The 20509-nt window shown below is 40.4% G+C and overlaps 1 protein-coding gene and 1 long non-coding RNA gene across 3 annotated transcripts; both read left to right on the plus strand.

Annotated features, from left to right (window-relative positions):
- The first annotated feature begins 11949 nt into the window (after window positions 1–11949).
- LOC105355541 lies at window positions 11950–12791 on the plus strand. Its single transcript, XR_002874032.1, has 3 exons — window positions 11950–12086; window positions 12179–12523; window positions 12758–12791. It is a non-coding gene; the product is annotated as an uncharacterized LOC105355541 (long non-coding RNA).
- A 10-nt stretch (window positions 12792–12801) lies between these two features.
- Window positions 12802–19687, plus strand: LOC110013889. Of its 2 annotated transcripts, none has more exons than XM_023959386.1 (7): window positions 12802–14350; window positions 14472–14678; window positions 14751–15137; window positions 15312–15364; window positions 15445–15698; window positions 15837–16082; window positions 16348–19687. In XM_023959386.1, exons 1-7 carry the CDS (start codon window positions 12820–12822, stop codon window positions 17000–17002), a joined length of 3333 nt encoding a protein of 1110 aa, XP_023815154.1. In that variant the 5' UTR covers window positions 12802–12819; the 3' UTR covers window positions 17003–19687. The 2 variants fall into 2 exon arrangements, with proteins under 2 accessions (XP_023815154.1, XP_023815155.1); XM_023959387.1 differs by having other exon boundaries at window positions 14751–15029.
- The last annotated feature ends 822 nt before the right edge of the window (window positions 19688–20509 follow it).

Genomic DNA, 20509 nt, shown 5'->3' on the forward strand with positions numbered 1-20509 from the left:
AAAGATCATATTTGTGAGAATGCAAAAATACTCTGGGCGGAGCCACAAACTTCCTGCTCCACCCCATTATGATGCATCCACTTACAAACAGATCCATGAACCTCGTCTGAGCAGGAATCTGGATCCAAACTGGATATCTTTTATATTTCTCAGCGTTTTTGTTGCGCCGCTAGTGTTAGGTTGAGGGGTGTGACGGGCTGTTAGCTAGCAGGAGAGCGTCTAAAGAGAGAGCTGTTACTTATGGGTGATGGGAAGTGGGGGCGGGCAGACTCCACACCAGCTGTCCCGCCCACAACTCAGAGGTGAATTTCTGACGAACTCCTGCTGCTCTGCAGAAACTCTGTCCTTAAACGACCACGGGGGAACACTTTGAAAATAGCTCAAAGGATGTTGGGAGTGGGACTTTACAGGGTTAAAGGTAATAGAGTAACACATGGGGGGTTAAAAAACCAAAGGAGGCAACAGGCGGCTTAAGGTTTCACATGTGGACGTTTACAAAAAGGGTCGCGTCTGTCCACTCTTACCTGTTGACAGCAAAAACAAATTGAAGCTCGCTGTACATCCTTCCTGTTCGCCAAACAAATATCCTGTTTGTCCAAAGCTGATGGGACACCTGTCCTCAGGTGACTGTCTACTGTTTACAATGATGTTATGGACTGTAGAAAGTAAAGCAAGGGATGGGGGGGGGTCACCCCCACACCAAGCCCCCAGGATAAGGCAAGGTGCTAAAGGCAGCAAGAGCCCCCCAGACGTCCACATGAAGAAGCAGATCGAGGGAGTCTGCCCCCCCCCAGGCAACCTGACAATGGCTCAGATGGGACGTGTTCCCCTCTCCACATGGACAGAAGGTCGCAGGGCCCAAGAAGCCAACGCCCACGGGACACAACCACCAAGTGCCTGGCTCCTCCCACTTTAGGTGGGGCATGGAACAGAAGACGAGTGACCACCCCCCTACTTACGCAACATGTGTGCGTCTAATATTTGGCAGAAAACTGCCACCAAGTAGGGGCAGCCGCAGCATAAGAGGTTCTTAAATAGGGGTAGCGCACCCCTGAGGGAACCTGATGGTACTGCAGGCCAGCAGCTCCTTTTTCAATGGTTAAACTGAAAAAAATGACATTATTGTGAATTAAAAATAAATAAATACCAGATTATTGTCAGGTGGGAATAAATACTGAAATGAACAGGGGATTTGGTTTATTAATTTATTCTGCTTATTGTATTAAATATAAAATGTTACAGATGAAATGTATCAAATAGATCTTTTTTTTTACTTGACACACAACGATAAAGTACAAATACTCCTATTTCTGAAGCACTGCTGCTGGGAGAACCTCCATTTTTTTAAATTGAAAATTCATAAATTAATAACATGCAGACACAACACACTTAAATGGAGGTTTGTGCGTGACCCCACCTCTATATCGATGTTCCTGTCTAATCACAGCACTCTAGGCCACGTGTTTGCATGGGATTCTCAGAGGTGAAAGTCTGGCGGCCTTTGTCCTTTTGCCCCCTGTCTTATCACGTATCGCATCTGACTGAATGCAGCTCGTTGTTCATCACTTTTCCTCCCAGCCCGCCTAAAAGCTGCCACTCAGGGCACTGATAGTCTGTATCTAAGCTGATTACTCTGCACACGGAAACGTAATGAATGGAAATGAGGTTGGCCAGTCATTAAATAAAATCATAATTTAAAGGTTTAATGTCTGTGTTGATGACAAAAACAATGCAATTAATAATAATAATAATAATAATAAGAGTGCATTCTTGTGTTCTTGAGTCACATGGATGATCTCTTTCCCGCGTACATTTACAAGCAAGGCACCATTTGACCATGGACCCCTTTGCCCCTCCAGCAGCAGAAGGAAAAGATACCCTGAGTAAAGGGCCCATTAGTAAAGTTTACCATCAATAATCTCACCAGTCAGAATGCATAAAAAAAAAGGAAAAGGTGTGAGACATCTTTAACCATTCAGGATCTATTCTGCTTTCCGCTCCGATCAGTCAAAACGGTGACCGATTGTCTGGGAAGGAAATGTTTTGACAGCATTTGTCGGAGCCCGACGATAACAATAGAACAAAATAAACAAAGGCAGACGCACGCGGCTTCCTCCCCTCAGTGATAAGCTCCTGTTGACAGTTTCACTGTCATGGAGAAACACTTTCACCAAATGCAGATCCTCTGGTGTTTTCGCCATAATCTCAGGGAGCTTGTTACACGGCAGAAACCATAAATACAGACTGTTCTTTCCTCAACACACTTGGCTGTTCTGATGCTATCTTTGGATTTGATTAGACCCATAATTATGTGATTTAAACAACAAACCTCCGCACTCTTGATGCAATCCAAACCCATGAAGGAACACGCTCAGTTTAAAGCCTTTGGACACCCCAAAGACACAGGCCACATCCAAAAGGCGGGGGGGCTGTTTTTTATTAGATGCTTGTGGTGGTGGGGATTTGGTTTTCAATGTCTTTGAGTTTCATAAGAGCAAAAATATCCTATAACAGTTCAAATGTCCACATCATCTGTACACAGAGGGTTTGTTTATTTTACAAGCGTAAACAGTTTCCTCAGGAATCTTCTCCAATATTGTCACAGGAAACGTTGGAATTAGAAAATAGGAAAAGACGACCAGAGAAACGACATTTTCAAAGGGTTCTTAAACAGGATGTAGCTTCCTGATCATGTATGTTGATAATTTTTACTGTACTGATTGGATGTTGCGTCTGCCCCTGTAGTGCAGATTGGTGGGTTTCCTCAATAACTTCCCTGTATCCCTGTCACTGACTGTACATGAGAACTGGACTGAGTGGCCCCTCCCCCTTGGCGTACCAAACAGGAAGTACCTTCTGGCTCCAAGAAGCCAAAATCCTGCAGACTTCAATTGAGAAATAAACAGCGCAGTTATTCTATTCTTCTTTTTCTTGATAAACCTCTTTTTTTGTCAAGCTCAAGTTATTAAAGTTATAAACTGACCGATCAGATGCCTCTATAAAAGTAAGTTGTCTCGAGTCCACCGTCAAAGAGTTTGACAGATTTCATCTAGCTCCCTTTCCAGTGGTAGGGGTGTGGCCTTCCAATAAGCTCACCCCTGATTGGTGAACGTGGGTTGCCACAGAAACGTTGACTCAGAACGACCCCGAACAATCACTGCTTACTGATGACATCTGGCTCCAACATGGCGGCATCCATATTTGACATCGTCTGGTTGGAGAAGGGAGTAAACTCTTTTCTATGGGTGACGTCACACTAGCTCAGTCCAGTTCTCAGGTACAGTCAATGGTTGCTGGTCCTAAAAACAAGGATCTGTGTGCAAACATTGATGGGTCCAAAAAAAAAATAGAACTTAGTTGAGCCTGTCCTAGATTTATTTCTAAAATGCTTGTAGTACCAGATATAGAAATTTAATATAACATTTAAAGATTAAGGGAAAGAAATTCTGACATTTCTGTGTTTAGTTTCACTTGCAACGTTAGCAGATGTTCACTTGATCACATTTGTGCTCGTGCTAGCAGGCTGGTACTAATTCTAGCACATTGATGCTAATGAAACTTCAGCTGCAGTCTACTCAGATAAAACACAAAAAACGGAGTTTGTCGGTTTGTTTTGGAAAGACTTGTTCAAGTCCAACTAAGTGTTGACTTTTGTAAAAAAAAAACAAAAAAAAAAAGGAATTAATTTTGAAAATAGCCGTTTCGAAAGACAGTTTCATTTTATCAGCATAAAATAAAAGACAAATGAGTAAACATCCAGTCATCAGTTAAAGTTGTATTATGTTAAGTGAACAAAGGCAGTTCGGTTCCAACATCTTATGCAGTTGAAGCTTTCTTGCTGCAGGTAAACGTCCTGGATTCGAATCAGCTGTGAAAAATGACTGCTGACTGTCTGCTGCACCATTTTTGTGTTCCTGTGTTGTGTATTTGTGTTAAATATCTGCATCCAGCTGCTGCTTTCTTTTCATCCTTTTTGATTCCGTTCAGTGTTTTGGTTACTCAATGTTTTCAATTAACTAACATATTTTCAAGATCTGCAAGCTGTGGAGATTTTTCATCAATTCAGGGTTGGTTTGTTTTTAAATTAAGTTTGATTCAAACACGTTTAAAATCAAAATACAATCAATATGATGCAACCTTAAAGATAGCAATAATAGCTACAACATCAATGGTGTAACAATATTACAAACATGTTTGACATGGATCAGAAGCTTAGCCCAAAGAAAAAGTAAATTCAAATAAATACAATAATAATAGATAAAGGGAAAAGATGAATTCTGAAAAAACTGAAGGCTAAGATTTAACTCTCAGATAAGTACTTTGAGTAATAATAATTGTATTAAATAACAAAAAATCATTAGAAGTTTATCTTTTTTATAGTACTATTATAGCTGTTTGTCTATTCATGTTCAATATTGGGTTAATATTGTTATAAAATTGCCTTTAATCATGTTAATATTCATCTTTTAGTTTATTCTTCTATTGAATCTGCACCATATAAAGCTATTTTCAAACTTTAGAATATCATAGATCCGAGATAAAAGACGAACAATCCCCTACAGTTTGGTTGCACTAATGGTAGCTTAAATCTCCCTGTTGTGGGAATTTTCTCCCTCTAAAACTAAATTCTGGATGTTGTTTGGTAGTTTGCTTTTTTTACTGTTCGACCTTTTACAAGTTCCTGCAGTTTTCATAGTTGTGACTGTATAAAAAGTGGATCCCAGTGTCCTACTGTACGGATGATCTGGACTCTTTGTGAAAAAGCTTGTGCGTGTCTTTTATTTTGAAAGACTAGGAGTTTGTGTCTGAGACACTAAGACATCCTGACTTTTCCACAGATGACAGAACAATGTGGATTGTACCACAGGAATGTGGAGACTCGTTTTTTTTCTGTCTGAGAGGCTGACATATAAGATTTGATAAAGTAGATGCAAGACGTTCCAGCCTGGTTTTTTCATGTATTTGAGGTTAAAAAAAAAATGTTTGTTGCTAACGTTTATTGGGATGAGCTGAGTGACAGCAGTAGCATTTTTACAAAAGAAGTTTATTGTGACAGGGCAGCACACCTCAAAAAGAAAAGGCCGTTTTGGTTTTTCTCTGCTCATTTGTATTTTATAAATCCTGACCAATTGAAGATCTGTTTCTTTGAATGGGATGCACGGTGACAGAGCCTATCTTTGAAACAAAGGGATAACGTTTTACCTGAAATCACTGGTTCATAGCTAGCTAGCAATAACGGCTGACATGCTGAAATGCAGTTTTAAGCTTAGTTTTCTTTAGATTTGTCCTCCAACATCATAAAAATTCTACAAGAAGGTGTTGAAAACACAATTTTCATGGGAATGGGTCTTTAAAACAAATGTTTTGATCCTCATCGCTCCAAAACTTGATTAAGAAAACTGGCAAAACACCTCAAATTAACTGCATTTCATACATGAAACATGAATCTCAACATGAAGACATAACTATCCTCAAGTCTGGGATTCGGTTTGATCTGCGCAGCTCATAAATTTCCCGGATTTTCTTGTATTTAAATAAATTAACTAAAAGTTTTGTGGACTGTGGGTAACTTTGGGATCTTTTTTTAAACCTAAATGGTCATTTAGAAAATCATTTTTAAAATACAAAAAAATTCAAAATTTTTGTAGATATGTTTTTTTTTTCTATAATAGCTGCTGTAAGACATCCTTGGATTGAATATGCTCTTTATAAACAAATGTCACTGAATTAAACTAGCCTAACCGAACGGCAGCACAGATTAGAAGTGAGGCTAAGATCAACAATTGGAGCAGTGTGGAATGAGCGGCCTCCTCTTCCTCAGGAGACGCTAAATCCATGAAGAATCAGAAATGGCTTCTGTGTTGACCAGCAGAAACAGATGTGGTATCTATGTGGCCTATACTTCACTCAGTTTCCCTCACAGAAAAGGCCTGCAGATCATCAATGGCGCCTGGAGGAGCCAAAGTTCACGACCGGCACACCCGAGGCCCCGCCCACTCAACCGCCCCCCTCATCAAACAGAAACATCTGGCGATGAAGGAGCTGATTCCGACCGATTTAAGAAGCGGCGTAAAAGGGAGCAGGGATTTACCAAAAGCCTCTGATGAGTCACCGCACACATGTCAGGGGGAAAAGGAACATCTGAGGAATATTTTCAGTCCAAAGATCTCACTTTCACTCATTTCCTTTTTGAAAGACCTACAAAGACGAAAACCCAACAGGAACATCAACAAAAAGTTAGAACATCTCAAAGATGTGTTTGTTTTTGTCAATCGTTCCAAAAAGTGAAAGGTTGGAATTTTTATAGAACCAACATGTATAGATAAACATATTTCACGGCAAAAATGAGAATATAGTGAAACAGTTCTTGCTGAGCTGATCACTTCCAAACACCTGCAGAGGTTTCCTGGAGCCGTCATATGGTCTCTGAGTTTGTAGAAGAACCAAAAGTCTCCACGAGGAGGGCAGACCACAAGAGGTCTTCGATAGGCAAGCTGGTCCACAAAAAAACTGAGGAACAACCAAAACCCACAGGACTGTTGAGGGAAAAACACCCGACCCGGGCCACAAATGACCCATTCCTCCTGAACCAGAGACGTCAGAAGCTTCTCACCCGAGTTCAGAAGATCCAAAGTCTTTTTTTTTTCAGATGAACGGGAAGCTTGGAGAGCCAGAATCCAGTCGCTGATGCTCTGAGGTTCTTCTGCGGGTGTCGGCCCACTGGGTTTTCTGAAGTCCAAATTCAGAGCAGGAACCAGGAAGTTCTACAGCACTTCAGGCAGTCCGCTGATGAAAAGCAGGACTTGGTACCCAAAGCTGTGTTCGACTGGACAGCAGACCCACCTGAGCTGGACTTCCATTCCACCCATGCAGAACCACAGGCGGATGGTCTCCAGACCACAGTGCAGTGATGCAGTAATTCATCCAAAGTAGAACCAACAGAGAAATAAAGAGATTAGTCAAAAAACAGACATACATTTGATTGGCCCAATAGGATCTTTTACTTTTCTGAGACATAAATTTAGGTTTCCAGAATCCTTATTTATTTGATATTTCAATTTATGAATAATTATTCTACAAAAAAACAAGTTTCACTGTTTTGAATGGTGGTCTAACCTTTGGAGCTTCCCGTGACGATGAAAGGAACTTAGACTGAAAAAGAATCCAATCAGAAAAGTCTGACATTTAAAAATCACATTTTAAAACAAAAAAATATTTTATTTCCAAGTTTAACTATAGATGGATTGGATGTAGAGGAGATTATTTGCAACTGCAAGACACACTTGAATAAAAAATAGTGTCAAAAATCACAAATAATGAATGATTGAGGTAAGGAAAATGAAGGTTAATGAGTTACTTTACGGAGTGACTTCAGTTTCAGGAAGCAGATTCTAAAGAATGTTTTAAATGGAGCCAAACTGAAAGTTTATAACAGACATTTGTAAAAATTGTTTCCTGATGTCTCTGTGCACCAACCGCTGAGAGAAGACGTTTCATACGCCAACTTCCCACGAGTTAAGGAAAAACATTAAAGAACATTTACCAGACTGAAGGAGTTGATGCGTATATTAGAAAAAAAATAAAAGTCCTGGACCTGAAACAAACCTACGGTGGCCCGGAAGTCCAAATTGCATCCACAAATTACTCAGCAAAAAAAAAGCAGAAAAAAGATTTCAGAAATCAAAATGAAACGTTAAAAGGTGAAACAAAAACAGAAAATGGAAAAAGTCGGTATTCTAGGACCTCTGAGGAATCACCAAAACTTTACAGTGACTGACGCCAGAAACAGAAATGTAGTCTGTCCTGCCGAATATCTTTTTAAGCCTTGTGCTATCTTAGATGACCCCCCCCCTTACAATAACGTGTTCTCCCTACCATGACAAAGGTAGATAGAGGTGGAAAGATTTCATGTAATCCATGGACACCAGTGAAGATCACAAATCATTGAAGAAAAAAGGTTCAGAGCACTGTCTAGTGGGTCTAGATGACCCAACTCCCAACGTTAAAGTGCCTAGGATAGCACAAGGGTTAAAAGGTGAACAAATGTCATCATCCAATCAGTGATGTCCTTCGGCATCCCATAATACGTCCCTGAATGTTGCTGTTTTATTACTTGCTTTGCTTTTTCTTTTTCTTTTTGTGATTTTTTTTTTTTTTATATATATATTTTTGACTCATTGATGCGATTTGCACTTCAAATTTACCCCCTCGATTTGTGGGCGGGACTGTTGGAGCGGAGCAATCCCATCCCCCCTTCCCGTTGCTGAGAGCTCGGAGCAGAGGGCTTGTGTCCCGCCCATCATCTGCTCCTGATTCACAACGATTGGATCAAGAAAAACTTTTCATTTTCTTCATATTTGTCCTCCATCATCAAAGAAATGTTGAAAACACCAAAAAATATAATTTTCATTTGAAAAAAGTACTTTTACAGGAAAATACACATATTAATAAACAGTTTTGTACGGATAAACATTTGTTGATTGCAGTTTATGTTTAAAATAGAACTCATTAAAAAATCAAACCAGATAAAAACGATTTTGTCTGAATTTTTGATGGAAACGTTTTTTTTTCTTCCTCTGACGTCCAGCTTCATAACACAACTGAAAGCAAAAGATCCGTTTCCAAGACGGAAAATCATCAAAGTTTAAGTCCTAATGTTGTGGTTTCTTCTTCTTCTGGTTTGGAATTTGTTTTTTCTAAGATCCTGTTGCTTTTTTCTGAGTAAACTGAAATGAGAACCTGATGAAAGTCAAGTTTCAGAGGAAGGAAGAGTCAAATTCTGATGCAAAGGCACAGAAACAGTGGAGTTCAGCAGGAACAGTGGAGAGCAGACGAACAGCATGAGGTTCTCACATGATTCTGCACATTTCCTGAATATTAATAGTCCGCTTGCGTGATCTTCTCAAAGTTCAGAGTCGGCTACAGTCCTCGTCTGTCACACGAGCTGCTCACATGGAGCACGACTGCACAAGAACACAGAAAGAAAACAAAAAGTCCAACGATTCCTCATGATTTCCAGCTTTTAAAATTGCTTTTGTAATTTCTGGATCTATATAAACCAAAAGCAGAAGTATTTTACTGTGAAGATGATGATGGTGGGAGGAACCTTGATCCATCAAGAGTTTTCTTTTCCTTGGATTTTTGTTTCTGCGGTTCAAACTGAGCGATGAACCTGTGAATAAGTGCTGCATGCAGGATGTTTTGCATTTTCTAGTTTTCAGGGCGCAGACGTCCAAATGCAAAGCAAACGTCTCCGCGGCCTGCAGGTTATCCGCTTGGAACGTTTTCCTTCTCTGCTTTTCCTCGGAAAGCCCGTCTGAGCGTCCTGCTAACCAGAACGGCTGGATCGTTGCTCTGGGTTGGCCTCAGGTGTAGCCAGGGGTCAAAATAAGGGAAAACGTCTTTTTTGTTTGCTGTCTGTGGAGGGAAATGTGTCCAGAGAAGAGCCTGATGGGACTTTTAGTCTCTGCAGATAAACTGCTTTTTAGAGGACGCCGTCTGCTCTGTTTGGGAATTACAACTTGTTTTTCTCAAGTTTTCGTTATTGCAGCGTGTATTATGGTATGTATTCAATGATTATTCTCTGTTTTACTTGTTATATCAAATTTATTTTTACTACATTCTTATTTATTGTCTATTGATGTGCTATGATTTTCTATTGTACCTACTTATATTTAATAAGAAATTATATTTTGGATTTTGACTCAAATGAATGTTTATTGTATTTATTCTATATCAATGTTGTTTCAATAAATCCTTCATTTCTCCTTTTTAACTTGTACTCTATGAATAAACTTTGTCTTAATTTAAGTAGTTTTTAAATTGAATATATGTGTTTTTGATGAGTAATGGTTAGGAAAAAATGACCAGGTTAGGGTTGGATAAGATAAAGTCAGTGGTTAAGGTTTAATCCCCTCGGTTCCTTTGTGTCTAATTTCCTGATCTAATCGATTTCCATCCTGTTCCTTTGCCCTTTTGTCCATAGTGTTTTAATTTGAATACCAGCAACTTTCAATGAATCCAAGCCATGCAATAAAAATGTTTAACCAAAGGAGTGTGTGTGTTTTTGTTTTAATTGATTGTATTGTATTTCAGGGGGAGCTCTGCCCTCATACTAATTAAGAGCAGTTCAATTCTTTCATGAGAATGTTTGAGACTAAAGTTAAGGCACAATCACTAAAAAGTCATTTCTACCAGGAGTGGGGTTTGAACCCACGTGAGCATACGCTCATTGGCGCCCCCGGCCGCTGGTTAGTCGAGCTCGATCTCGGTCATTCTTGGTTGTGATATCCAATCAAATCACTTACTTGCAACCAAGATTCGAACCTCTCCTCCAATAAGCTGTTCTCTAGCGTACGACATCTCGCCCAAGAGTAACCTAGAATTACCCAATCAGTTGCCACGATGAATGTCCGGGGCGATGACAAAGGACTAACCAATGAGATGCAAGAAGAGAGAAGAGCGCTTGAAGGAAAAAAAAAAAAAAAAAAAAAAAAGAGCGCTTCATTTGCATTTGCGAACATCGCTAAAAGTGTCGAAGCAAGATTTGATCCCGTTTTCAACGTTGATCACGACTTTTCACAGTAAGTACGGAGTTGTCATTGTGAAATTTACTTTTAAATGTTTGTTCTATCGTAATAACACGTTTTTGCTGATGGTATTACCTGTCGTACTCCGCTAGAAAGGTTGTTTTCCTTTGGTCATTTACAGTAAGTGTCCTCCATTGTTGTTGTTCAACCAGCGGGGTTTTTCCACTGACCGTGTAGTAAAATAACAAGTAAATCTTTTTTAATCGTCTGAAAGCGAGGCTAACTGAAATGTGTAACCGAACTTTTAGCAAGCAGCGGTGTTTTTCACGTTGGTCATTTACTGTATTGAAAACGTCAGGCCAAAAATAAAATCAGAGCATCAGCTGCTCAAATATGAATAATAACCGGACCTTTTACGTGTCGATTGCTGCTTCTTTGTGTTTGTTATTTGCCTTTCGGCCGCATGTTTTACTAGCGAGTACTTTCACACATGCACACGAATACTTTTATTTGTTCAAAGTTATTTTTGTTGTTTTTATTATTAAACATAAGAAAGATTTATGAATGAATTATTTCGGGAATGAGTCAGACTGTTGTCCTCAAGCTTTGCAATATGTTATTTTCTTTTGTTGTGTTTAATGTTTTGAATAATAGTAATTAATAATAATAATAATTAATAATAATTTAAATTAATAACATTCCGCAAAAAACAAGCAATTGGTATTTAAGAACTCACAAAAAAATCAAAGTAAATAATACATGTATCCATCCAATCAAATAAAACTGTATTAAAGCCTTCAATCTGTAGCATTTTATTTTCTCATCTTGTGTTTGCACAGCTCAGTTTATGGTTTACAATCTGCTTTTCTCATTTGATTCATTCAGCTTTTATGATGGAACCCAGATTCAGAAGACTGGCTAGTGGCATTCTGAATTTGTCAGACTCATCGGAAGCCTATTCCTATAAGAAGGCAAAAAAAGGAAAGCCATGGATGAAGCCCTTGTCCCCGGAAGCAGTACTGGAAAAGGCAACAAAGAACCTGCTGGATCATCAGGGAGATCTTTCCAACAGAAAGCATCTTCTTGGCTTCTTTGAGATCCAGTTTGGTATTTTCCAGGGCCAGACATTCAAATGGCTGCTGGAAAATGCTTTAGGTTATGCTGCCTACCTTGTTGCTGCTATGAAGAGAGATCCAACAGGGGGTAGTAAAGACACCAAGGATCATGCCAGCAACAAAGAAAGTTTCAGAGAATACATGGAAATGTTTCCATCTGCCAAAACTGCTGTGGCGATGAAAGAGGAGCAGTGGTCACGAGAGAAGACACAGCCTAGTTTGTCCAGCCAGCCGGGACCATCGATGGCATCCTCTTCTTCTCAGACTCCATCAACGTCTAATCCTTCTGCTGCAAGACTTCCCAGTTCACCATCACACCCCAAAACTCCTCAGCCCATCTCCACCGCGTCTCTCTCTTCCCTATTAGTGGGTAATTTGGCCAAGGACAAAAACATTGAGAAAGCTGTAAAAAGGCTGGCGTCCCCATTTAAAGTCAGACCCTGTAAGAAAACAATTCTCTTTTTTTCCAAACCCTGAGTTACATTAAATCTTATTGGCAGTGGATGTTAATGCTGTGTTGTTGTTGTTTTTCAGCTTTGATACATGCACGGCCACATTCCACATCCACAACTTTAAACAAGCCAGCTGGATCCCTTTCTTCCTCACCTGCGCTTGTAGGATCCCCCTTCACCCTCGAAGCCTCCCCCTCCTCCTCCTCCTCCTCCCTCCCAGTAGCAGGACCCTCTTCCCCACACCCAACTGTGGAAACCTCCATCAATCCTCCACAGACACCACCAGCCTTTGGCCCTAAAGCCAGTGAGGAGTTCTCCACCGCTGCAGGTCCAAAAACTCCCACCACATTTCTACCCGTGTCGAGTGAAGTGGACGACAGCACGCTTCTGGCAGAAGCACTCAGATGGGATAAATCTCACTCAGCAAGTATGTACATTTTATATAGAATTTTTTATGTATTTACTCAAGCATGCATTTAAAGAAAAAAAAAACACACACACACCACTGACACCAACATTTTTATTTATATATTTAAACAAAACCCTTTTGCATTTGCTCTGACTGAAAAAGCTTTAAGGTTTAAGTGTCCCCTGAAATTTTAAATTTTATCCATGCACAAATTCTATTAATAGACTTTTTACCTTCTCTTTTTCCTTTCAGCACAAAGAGTGTGTCTTCCAGCCGGCTGGCTCCATACACTGCCTGAGGTGGACCAGAGATGGATGTCCAAAGCTCTTTTCAAATGGACAGCGCAAGGACATCCTGAACTGGACTTCAGCAGGGTGGACAGACTGTGGTGGTATCCTCCACAATTCCCATTGCACGTCACCAATGTCCCTCAGCCCGAAGACTATTTTGGCAGCCCCCTCTTCCTTTGGATGCCCCGAAAACTCTGGCAAGTCAAGCTGACATGTCCTCATTCAGATTGCCACAAAGGGCTTCTGACCTCATCTGGTGTTCATCAGAAGATCAGGCAAGTTATTTCTCTGGACATAACTTACTTTGTGGCATCTGAATATTTAGTTTGCAAAATATGCAAAAGAAAGGTCATCAGCTGGAGCCATGCCATCGTCTCCCAGCTGGATGTGGGGCACAGGGGGCAGTTTCCCTGCATCCTCACATCCAAGCTTGCCTGTGACCTGAGGGTGGTCACTTTGATGCGCCAGAGGGGTCTGGGAAACAGCAGCAGCCAGATTAGGAAGAAGGTGCAGGAGAGTCATTCAGAAGTGTGGCTGAAGAAGACTGTCCAGTACCTGACGGACTGTAAACAAGTCAAAGGGGCTGTTGAAAAGGGTCTCATAAGACCAGTCACGTTTTCACCTCCCCCTCCAATGCCTACTGTTCCAAAGCACAGGTGGATGATGCAGGTCTACGCCCAAGATGTTCTCCAGAGGCTGACTGAGGTCAAGGCCTCAGTAACATCAACTTATGGACGCATCTTGAAGCTGGACTCCACCAAGAAAGTGGCTCGGAAACTGGCTGGAAGGGGTTTTGGAACAGCGACCTGGGCAACAAATGTTGGCAATGAGCACGGCCAAATAATAATGTCTGTGCTCACTGCTAGCGAAGGTTTTGGCTTGGGGCCAATGATCGAAGGGCTAATAAGGAGATATGCAGTGGCTGGGGTACCTCCCCCTGAAGTGCTTTACGTCGACAGAGACTGCTGTGGAAACACGCTTCTTCGGCGAATGTTCCAGAAGTGGAAAGACCTTAACATCCGCCTGGACATATGGCACTTCATGAGAAGGTTTTCGGTGGGCTGCACCACTGATTCACACCAGCTGTATGCATCCTTCATGAGGCGCCTCAGCCACTGTCTCTTTATGTGGGATGAGGAAGATCTGACAGCCCTCAAGATCGCAAAGCGCTCCGAACTTTCTGCCAGGCTCACCAATCCCTCAGATGCTGACGTGCTGCGGTCCATTAGCCGCAGTGAGTTAGCCCTGCACTGCAGGAGAACGACACGTGGCTCTCAGGAGACTCTGGCTCTCATCAAAAGCCTCATCCAAGCTTTTGATGGGGACAATGGCCGCGACACTCTGGGGGTCCCTCTGATCAACTCTGCACGCATGGCTGGCATTTTAGCTGCTCAGGCAAAACATGTGGCCTGCATCCAGGACCCCCCAGGCATCCAGCTGTACACCAGGACGGGAACAATCCTGAAAGGAGGACATCGTTTGCCCACATACCGCTGTGCCAGAGGTTCAACATCCCTTGAATCTTTTCATCTTCACCTGAATAGGTTCATCCCTGGTAAGTTGTTCTTTTATCTTTCCTTGAAACACAAAAATCCTAAAATATTGTAAAAAATATAGAAAGCCATATGTATTTATGCATGGAAACGTGTGTTTTGTTTTTTCCATGGATACTACAGGCACCCTGGCAAGTGATGTCTTCTTCCAGGCCTACCTGTTAGATGGGCTGGCCAGGTGGAATGAAGACCGCGCTGTAGCCGCCACATCAGACAAGCAGCAGCAGCCATGCTCCTACGACCATCTCCTGCGGCATGCTGCTAACAGTTTGTCTGAGGAGGTCCTTGGCCAGGAAATTGTTCCCTATACTGGGCCAAGGAAATACACAGGTATGCACACTTTTTTTGAAAAGAACTTCAAAACCTTTTTTCTTCTTCTAATGAGTGCTTTGCCTTTTACAGGTGAACTTCTAGGGGTGGAGTACCTTTACCAGCAAACTGGTAAAGTTCTCCAAGATTACAGACAGGCTGTTGAAGAGTCTGAGACAATGGACATGGAGATTGAAGACAGCTTCAATGAACCCGAAGAGTTTGAAGACTTCACTGTGGCCACTTTGGAGCCAGTGAGGACCTTCACAGTCTCTTCAACGTCATCCTTGGCACCCACCAGCAGTCTGTCAGCTCCAGACCCTCAGCCTGGCCCCTCTTGGTCTCCTCCTCCTCCTGAGGGTCCTTCAACGAGTGCGACACACTCAGCGCCTGGACCTACATCACCATCTCCCTCTTCATCACCTTCCGCCACCACCACCTCTGTTCCCCCTTGTGTCTTATCCCCCGCTGAACAGAGCAGTGAGTTTAGTTCAACTTTTCTATTGAAAAAAGAAAAAGTAAAGTAGTATGTATGTTTTTTATTTATTTACCGGTATTTTGTTTTGCAAATGGGAAAAAAGGTCTAGGAGTGCTTTCATTATAAGGATTTATCATGTTACTGTTTATTAAGGGATTTGCTTTTTTCTTTTACAGCCTCCAAAACAGATCTGCCAGCAACCCCTCAACAGTTGGACTCTTCATGTGACGTAAGACTAAGTTCTTTTCAAAATCATAAATGTCTTTTTTCTTTTAATTTGATTCACTAATTGTTGTTCTTGTTTTATAGGATTCTGTCGGCCCTGACAACGTGGAGGGTTATGGGGCCGTGCAGGAGCTGGCTGATTTCTTGGTCGGCCTCCGGCACAATAACCTTGTGGTGACTGCAGAGGAGTCAAACCGGATCGTTTCCCTGTGGCAGTCATTGGGGGATTATGACAAACAAAAAACGGTTTACTCCCAGCGTCACCAAGCCCACCTGAAGCAGGGTAGATTTAGAGCAACCAAAAAAATTGTAGCCCCCGGCGTCGAAAGCACAAAAAGGTGAGTAGACAAAAAACACACAAGAGCTGAGCCACCAAAAGAAGTGACACAAAACAAAATGTTTGGTTTTAAAATAACACTTTAAATCATATATCCTTGTTTTTTTGTCCTTACTTTTCCCCTTCTTTTTTCATTCAGGTGTTTTATCGGGGCTCACAGTCCTGCACAGTGGCCAGACTGCAACCGAGTGTCAGAGGCCATCTTTGTGAGACTCTGTGCCTTGTACCCAAACGCCGTCCGATGCGAAGGGAAGAAGGTTTCTCGGTTCACTATGGTGGTGCGAATGTACAGGACGATTAGAGAGTGTGTCGTCTCAAATGCCAGAATTATGAGTGAGACCACCATCCAGCTCCCAGAAGTAAATGCTGCTACAGTCACACAATGGTAAGTAAATTAGAATGATTTTAATACATGACATTTTCAGTCTTTATGAATACATTTTCAACAACATCAAACAGAAAAATATAAGAAGCTGTATCCTCCAGAATGCATAGAGGAAAATCAAAACAGTTTAATCAAAAAATAGGATCAAACAATAGTAGGGGGGGCTTTTTCATTTGTCTTGCATCTTATAAACACAAAGGCAGCTGGAGCTGTTACCCTGTTTTGATTCTATTGTTGAACCTTTTCGTTTTGCACATATTTACAGGTACAGCAGGCGGTGCCGGGCACAAGAAAAACTAATTTTAAACCAGGGCATCCCACAACCTGCTGCTTCCATGGCAGCTACAGAAAAACTTCCAGATCCACTCCAGAAAGGAACACCTTTACAGGTGGGGACCTCAGCTCAGCCGCACATTTTTGTGCTTCCGCCCAACACTGCTGGGGAGGCAAAACTTAAGGCAAAGCCACAGCTGCAGGCACTAGCACCCCAATTGAGTTCTACACCCTTCATCATCCCATCAGGATCCACCTCACAGGTTTTGGTTCCTCCCGTTTTAAATGTCCCATTCAGTTTTGTCCTGCCTCCTCCTCCTGCCGTGCCGATCATACTTGCTGTGCCGCCATCACCTCAGCCTCTTTCCAGCACGCCATACACGACACAACAATACCGAAAGAGGAAAATGGAAGCAGAAAAAATGGGTATTATGAAAAGGAAATACATAAAAAAAACAGAAACCATAACGTGCAGCAAATGCGGTGGAAACAGACAGCCACCATCCCACCGTCAGTACTTTGGGAACTGGTTTTGTGAAGCAACAGAGACTCAGTCATTTGACAATTGGAGGGCTGAGCTACAGAAGCGTGGATATGGGAAAAAAAAGAGAGGAAATGACCCACCACCACCAGCACCACCACTTTAAACAAAAAGCAGTCCTTGCACAGAAAAACTTGCACATCCAAAGCACCTAATGTTTTATACTGGTTTATATAATTTTTTAAACATTGTAATGATGACACCATCTTTTATATATGTTTTCTATAATATTTTGTTGGTTTTTTTTCTGTAAGAGTTATTGTGTTTTTTAAGCTTCAAGTTGTCGTTCTTGTTTAAAAGGACCACCACCAGCACCACCACAAACAGAGCAGTCCTTGCACAGAAAAATTTGCACATCCCAAAGCACCTATTGTTTTATATTGGTTTATTTTTGTGCTTTTCTATATAGATTTTGTTTTTTCTAAAGTTAAACATTGTAATGATGATACCATCTTTTATATATTTTTTCTATAATATTTTGTTGGTGTTTTCTGTAAGAATTATTGTGTTTTTTAAGCTTTGAGTTGTATTTGTCATTTAAATTTGCTATTTCAATATTTCAGTATTTGATCAAAATATAATAATTGAATTTTTGGATAGAAAACTGTCATATGGATGCCATTTACGGAGGTATTTGCATTAAAGAACTTTTACATGAGCACTTGAGTATTTTAATTTGTGTTCATCTTTTAAATCAACAGTCAGATTTTAGAAGATTGTCAATACATTACATCTGTAGTTGTTTTTACACAAATAATTATATTGTTATGCTGCTGTAGTACATTAATTAGACAATTCATTTTGTTTCAAGATTCAAAGCAAACTTTATTGTCAATCTCTATAATGTTTTCAAATAAATAGAAATTTAAATTCATTTTCTCTTCAAACTCCAGTCTAAAGGAATCTAACTTCAAATTACAGAATGAAATGACCAACAAATAGGGTGAATATAAATATAAAAAAATAAAGTCACTGTTACAAAAAGGTGAAAAAAAATCTTAATTTTCATATAGTTTATAATTCCATTATTAATGTCATATAGTTTATAACTTTATTATTAACAAATCTCATTTGCTATGAGGCCTGGCAAACTTGGCAGAAGAGGTTAAGAAAGCCACGAGGCCAAAAAAAAAACCAGTTCGAACGCGTCCGGTGCGGGGTTCGAACCCGCGGCCTCTGCATGCGTTCCTACAAAACTTGAAAGCTTTACCTCGACTGATGGGCGCAGTCCTGGGCGCAGTCCTTGGCGCAACGCCTTAACCACTCGGCCATCCTGGTTACACAACCTGAAATGTGCATCTCTTCAAAAAAGAAAAGTTTCCTGATCGATTCATCAACCCTGCCACACTATTCACCATCAACAAGAAGTCATCTCTACCACCCAATTGTTGCCCCACATTTGCCTTGTTTGGTTGCAGTGTTAATCCTTCCATCAAGAATGTCAAATTTTTCATTTCTTAAATATTTTTAAATGCCCCAAACCATCACACTACTACCTGTCTATATGTCTGAAAAGTGAAACAATATTGCTAACATGCTCTAAATATTTCGCTCCATATAGATACCAATACGGAAACCCCAAGGAAAGTCATTTTTGTGTCAAAGCACTGTCTGTCCCAAGATTTTCTAGAGATGCACCTTTCATGTGTGTTGTGGCCAGGATGGCTGAGTGGTTAAGGTGTTGGACCTTAAGGTCAGATGAGTGATAACTCATGTGGGTTCAAACCCCACTCCTGGTAGAGATGACACCTGATGTGTTGGTGTTGCCAGACCCACCACTAAATGTTTAACATTAATATAAGAACCAGACATGCATTGTTAAATGAATGTTTTTTGATATGTAAAGTACTTTTTTTATTGTCATTAATATTTGAGAAAAACATCAGTGGTTGTTAGTAAAGTTCAATAGGAGTCCACTATTTCATGTTTTTCTCTGACTGTAACACTGGTGGATGTAATATCATTAGAAATGTGTCAAAGTTGGACTTTCAATTAAATCAGGAAATAATAAATAATTGAAGATTGGTTACTGCTAATTAATCACTGATTATTATTTTTGGTTTTATTTTTTTTTTAACTTTCTTTTGGGTTTTTATATTGGTATCTATGACAGGAATTATTTAGAGTACATTTGCAACTCTGTATCATTAGTCAGGCATGAAGGGTGGTAGTGTGATGGTTTGGGTCATTTCTAAATGTTCATGAAATAGACAATTTGAAATTGTTGATAGATTCATTATTGCTACATCAATATGCACACACAGAGAAGATATTTTCTCTACCAGGAGTGGGATTTGAACCCACATGAGCATACGCTAACACCTTAACCACTCGGCCATCCTGGTTGCAAAAACAGAAAATTTTAATCTTTTCCTGGACAAGCAGTGCCATGACTCAAAAGGCCTTTCTTTGGGTTTCTATATTGGTATCTAGATGGGGTGAAATATTTTGAGCATGTTACCAATATTATATCATTGGTTAAATCATGATGGTGGGAGTGTGATGGTTTGGGACATTTCAAAATGTTAAGGAAATACACAATTTGACATTCTTGATAGATTCATTATTGCTGCAACACTATGACCCATACCGTCAATGACACAACTGATCTTTGATGTAGCAAACCATTAATGAAGTTCTGAACCGCTCTTAGTCCGGCTCTTCTCCTAGGATCTGTCTGACATGGGAGACCCCACCAGGGGTATTAGCCCATGACAGCTTAGCTCCTAGGAGAACTTGAACCCTCAAACCCCTCCACCACGGTAAGGTGGCGGTTCTCGGAGGGGGAATTTTTTTATTTTTTTTGTTTTGTTTTGTTTTGTTTTGTTTTGTTTTGTTTTGTTTTGTTTTGTTTTGTTTTGTTTTGTTTATTTACTTATTTATTTATTTATTTGTTATAAGCTAAATCTATTTATTTACATTTAAAAATTATACTTTAAAGTTCTTTATTTACTAAAAGGGAATGAACAGTTTTTTTAAGATTCCTGGGGGGTATTCCAGGAAGCAGGTTATGCTAGTTACCACGGTAAGTTTGAGGCTAAGGAAGTTGATAACCTCAGCTTTCGGTTCCAGAAATGGAGGTATGTTTCAGGGTAGGTCAAGTTGCCATAGCAACTCATGCTCTGAACATAACCTGGTCTGGAGCAGGTTTAGTTGAAGCTTAGTTTGTTTACAGAGAGGTGAGGCAGCATGGAGTGTCCATTTGAAGATGATTTAGTGGATGAAGAAGCTCAGATAATACTTTTTCCACAGTGAGATGGTGATAAGACCACATATGGATGTTGGAAAAATATTTTTTTACTTTGATCTAACTTAATTATTTGTTTCAGTTAAGATAAATCTTTTTTTTGTAAGTCAGTTTAAAAATTACACGTAGTTTTCAGACAGTTATTTTACTTTCATTCAAATTAATTCAATTAAGTAGGTGTAACTTTGGTGCTGCTGTTAGATCGGCACCGCAAAGGATTCTGGGATATCATTCCCTTTGCCTGTCTGGACGAATTTGGGTTCAAGTGTGGGTTTTTGACCAAATGTGTTTAGTTGTTTAGCTGTTTTACTGTGTTTTACCATGTTTTGCCGAGTTATTTTGCCCTACTGAGCTTACGTTTCTGCA

This window comes from Oryzias latipes, chromosome 10 (assembly GCF_002234675.1).
Source record: "Oryzias latipes chromosome 10, ASM223467v1".
Classification (NCBI taxonomy): Eukaryota; Metazoa; Chordata; class Actinopteri; order Beloniformes; family Adrianichthyidae; genus Oryzias; species Oryzias latipes.

Bases quoted from the DNA above. Each gene is read 5' to 3' on its own strand.
- LOC110013889 (XM_023959386.1), top strand. From the start codon at position 12,820: ATGTCCAAAGCTCTTTTCAAATGGACAGCGCAAGGACATCCTGAACTG. The intron at 15,138-15,311 runs GTGAGTTTAGTT...TTTCTTTTACAG, and splicing joins ATCCCCCGCTGAACAGAGCA to CCTCCAAAACAGATCTGCCA. The intron at 15,699-15,836 runs GTGAGTAGACAA...TTTTTCATTCAG, and splicing joins GGCGTCGAAAGCACAAAAAG to GTGTTTTATCGGGGCTCACA.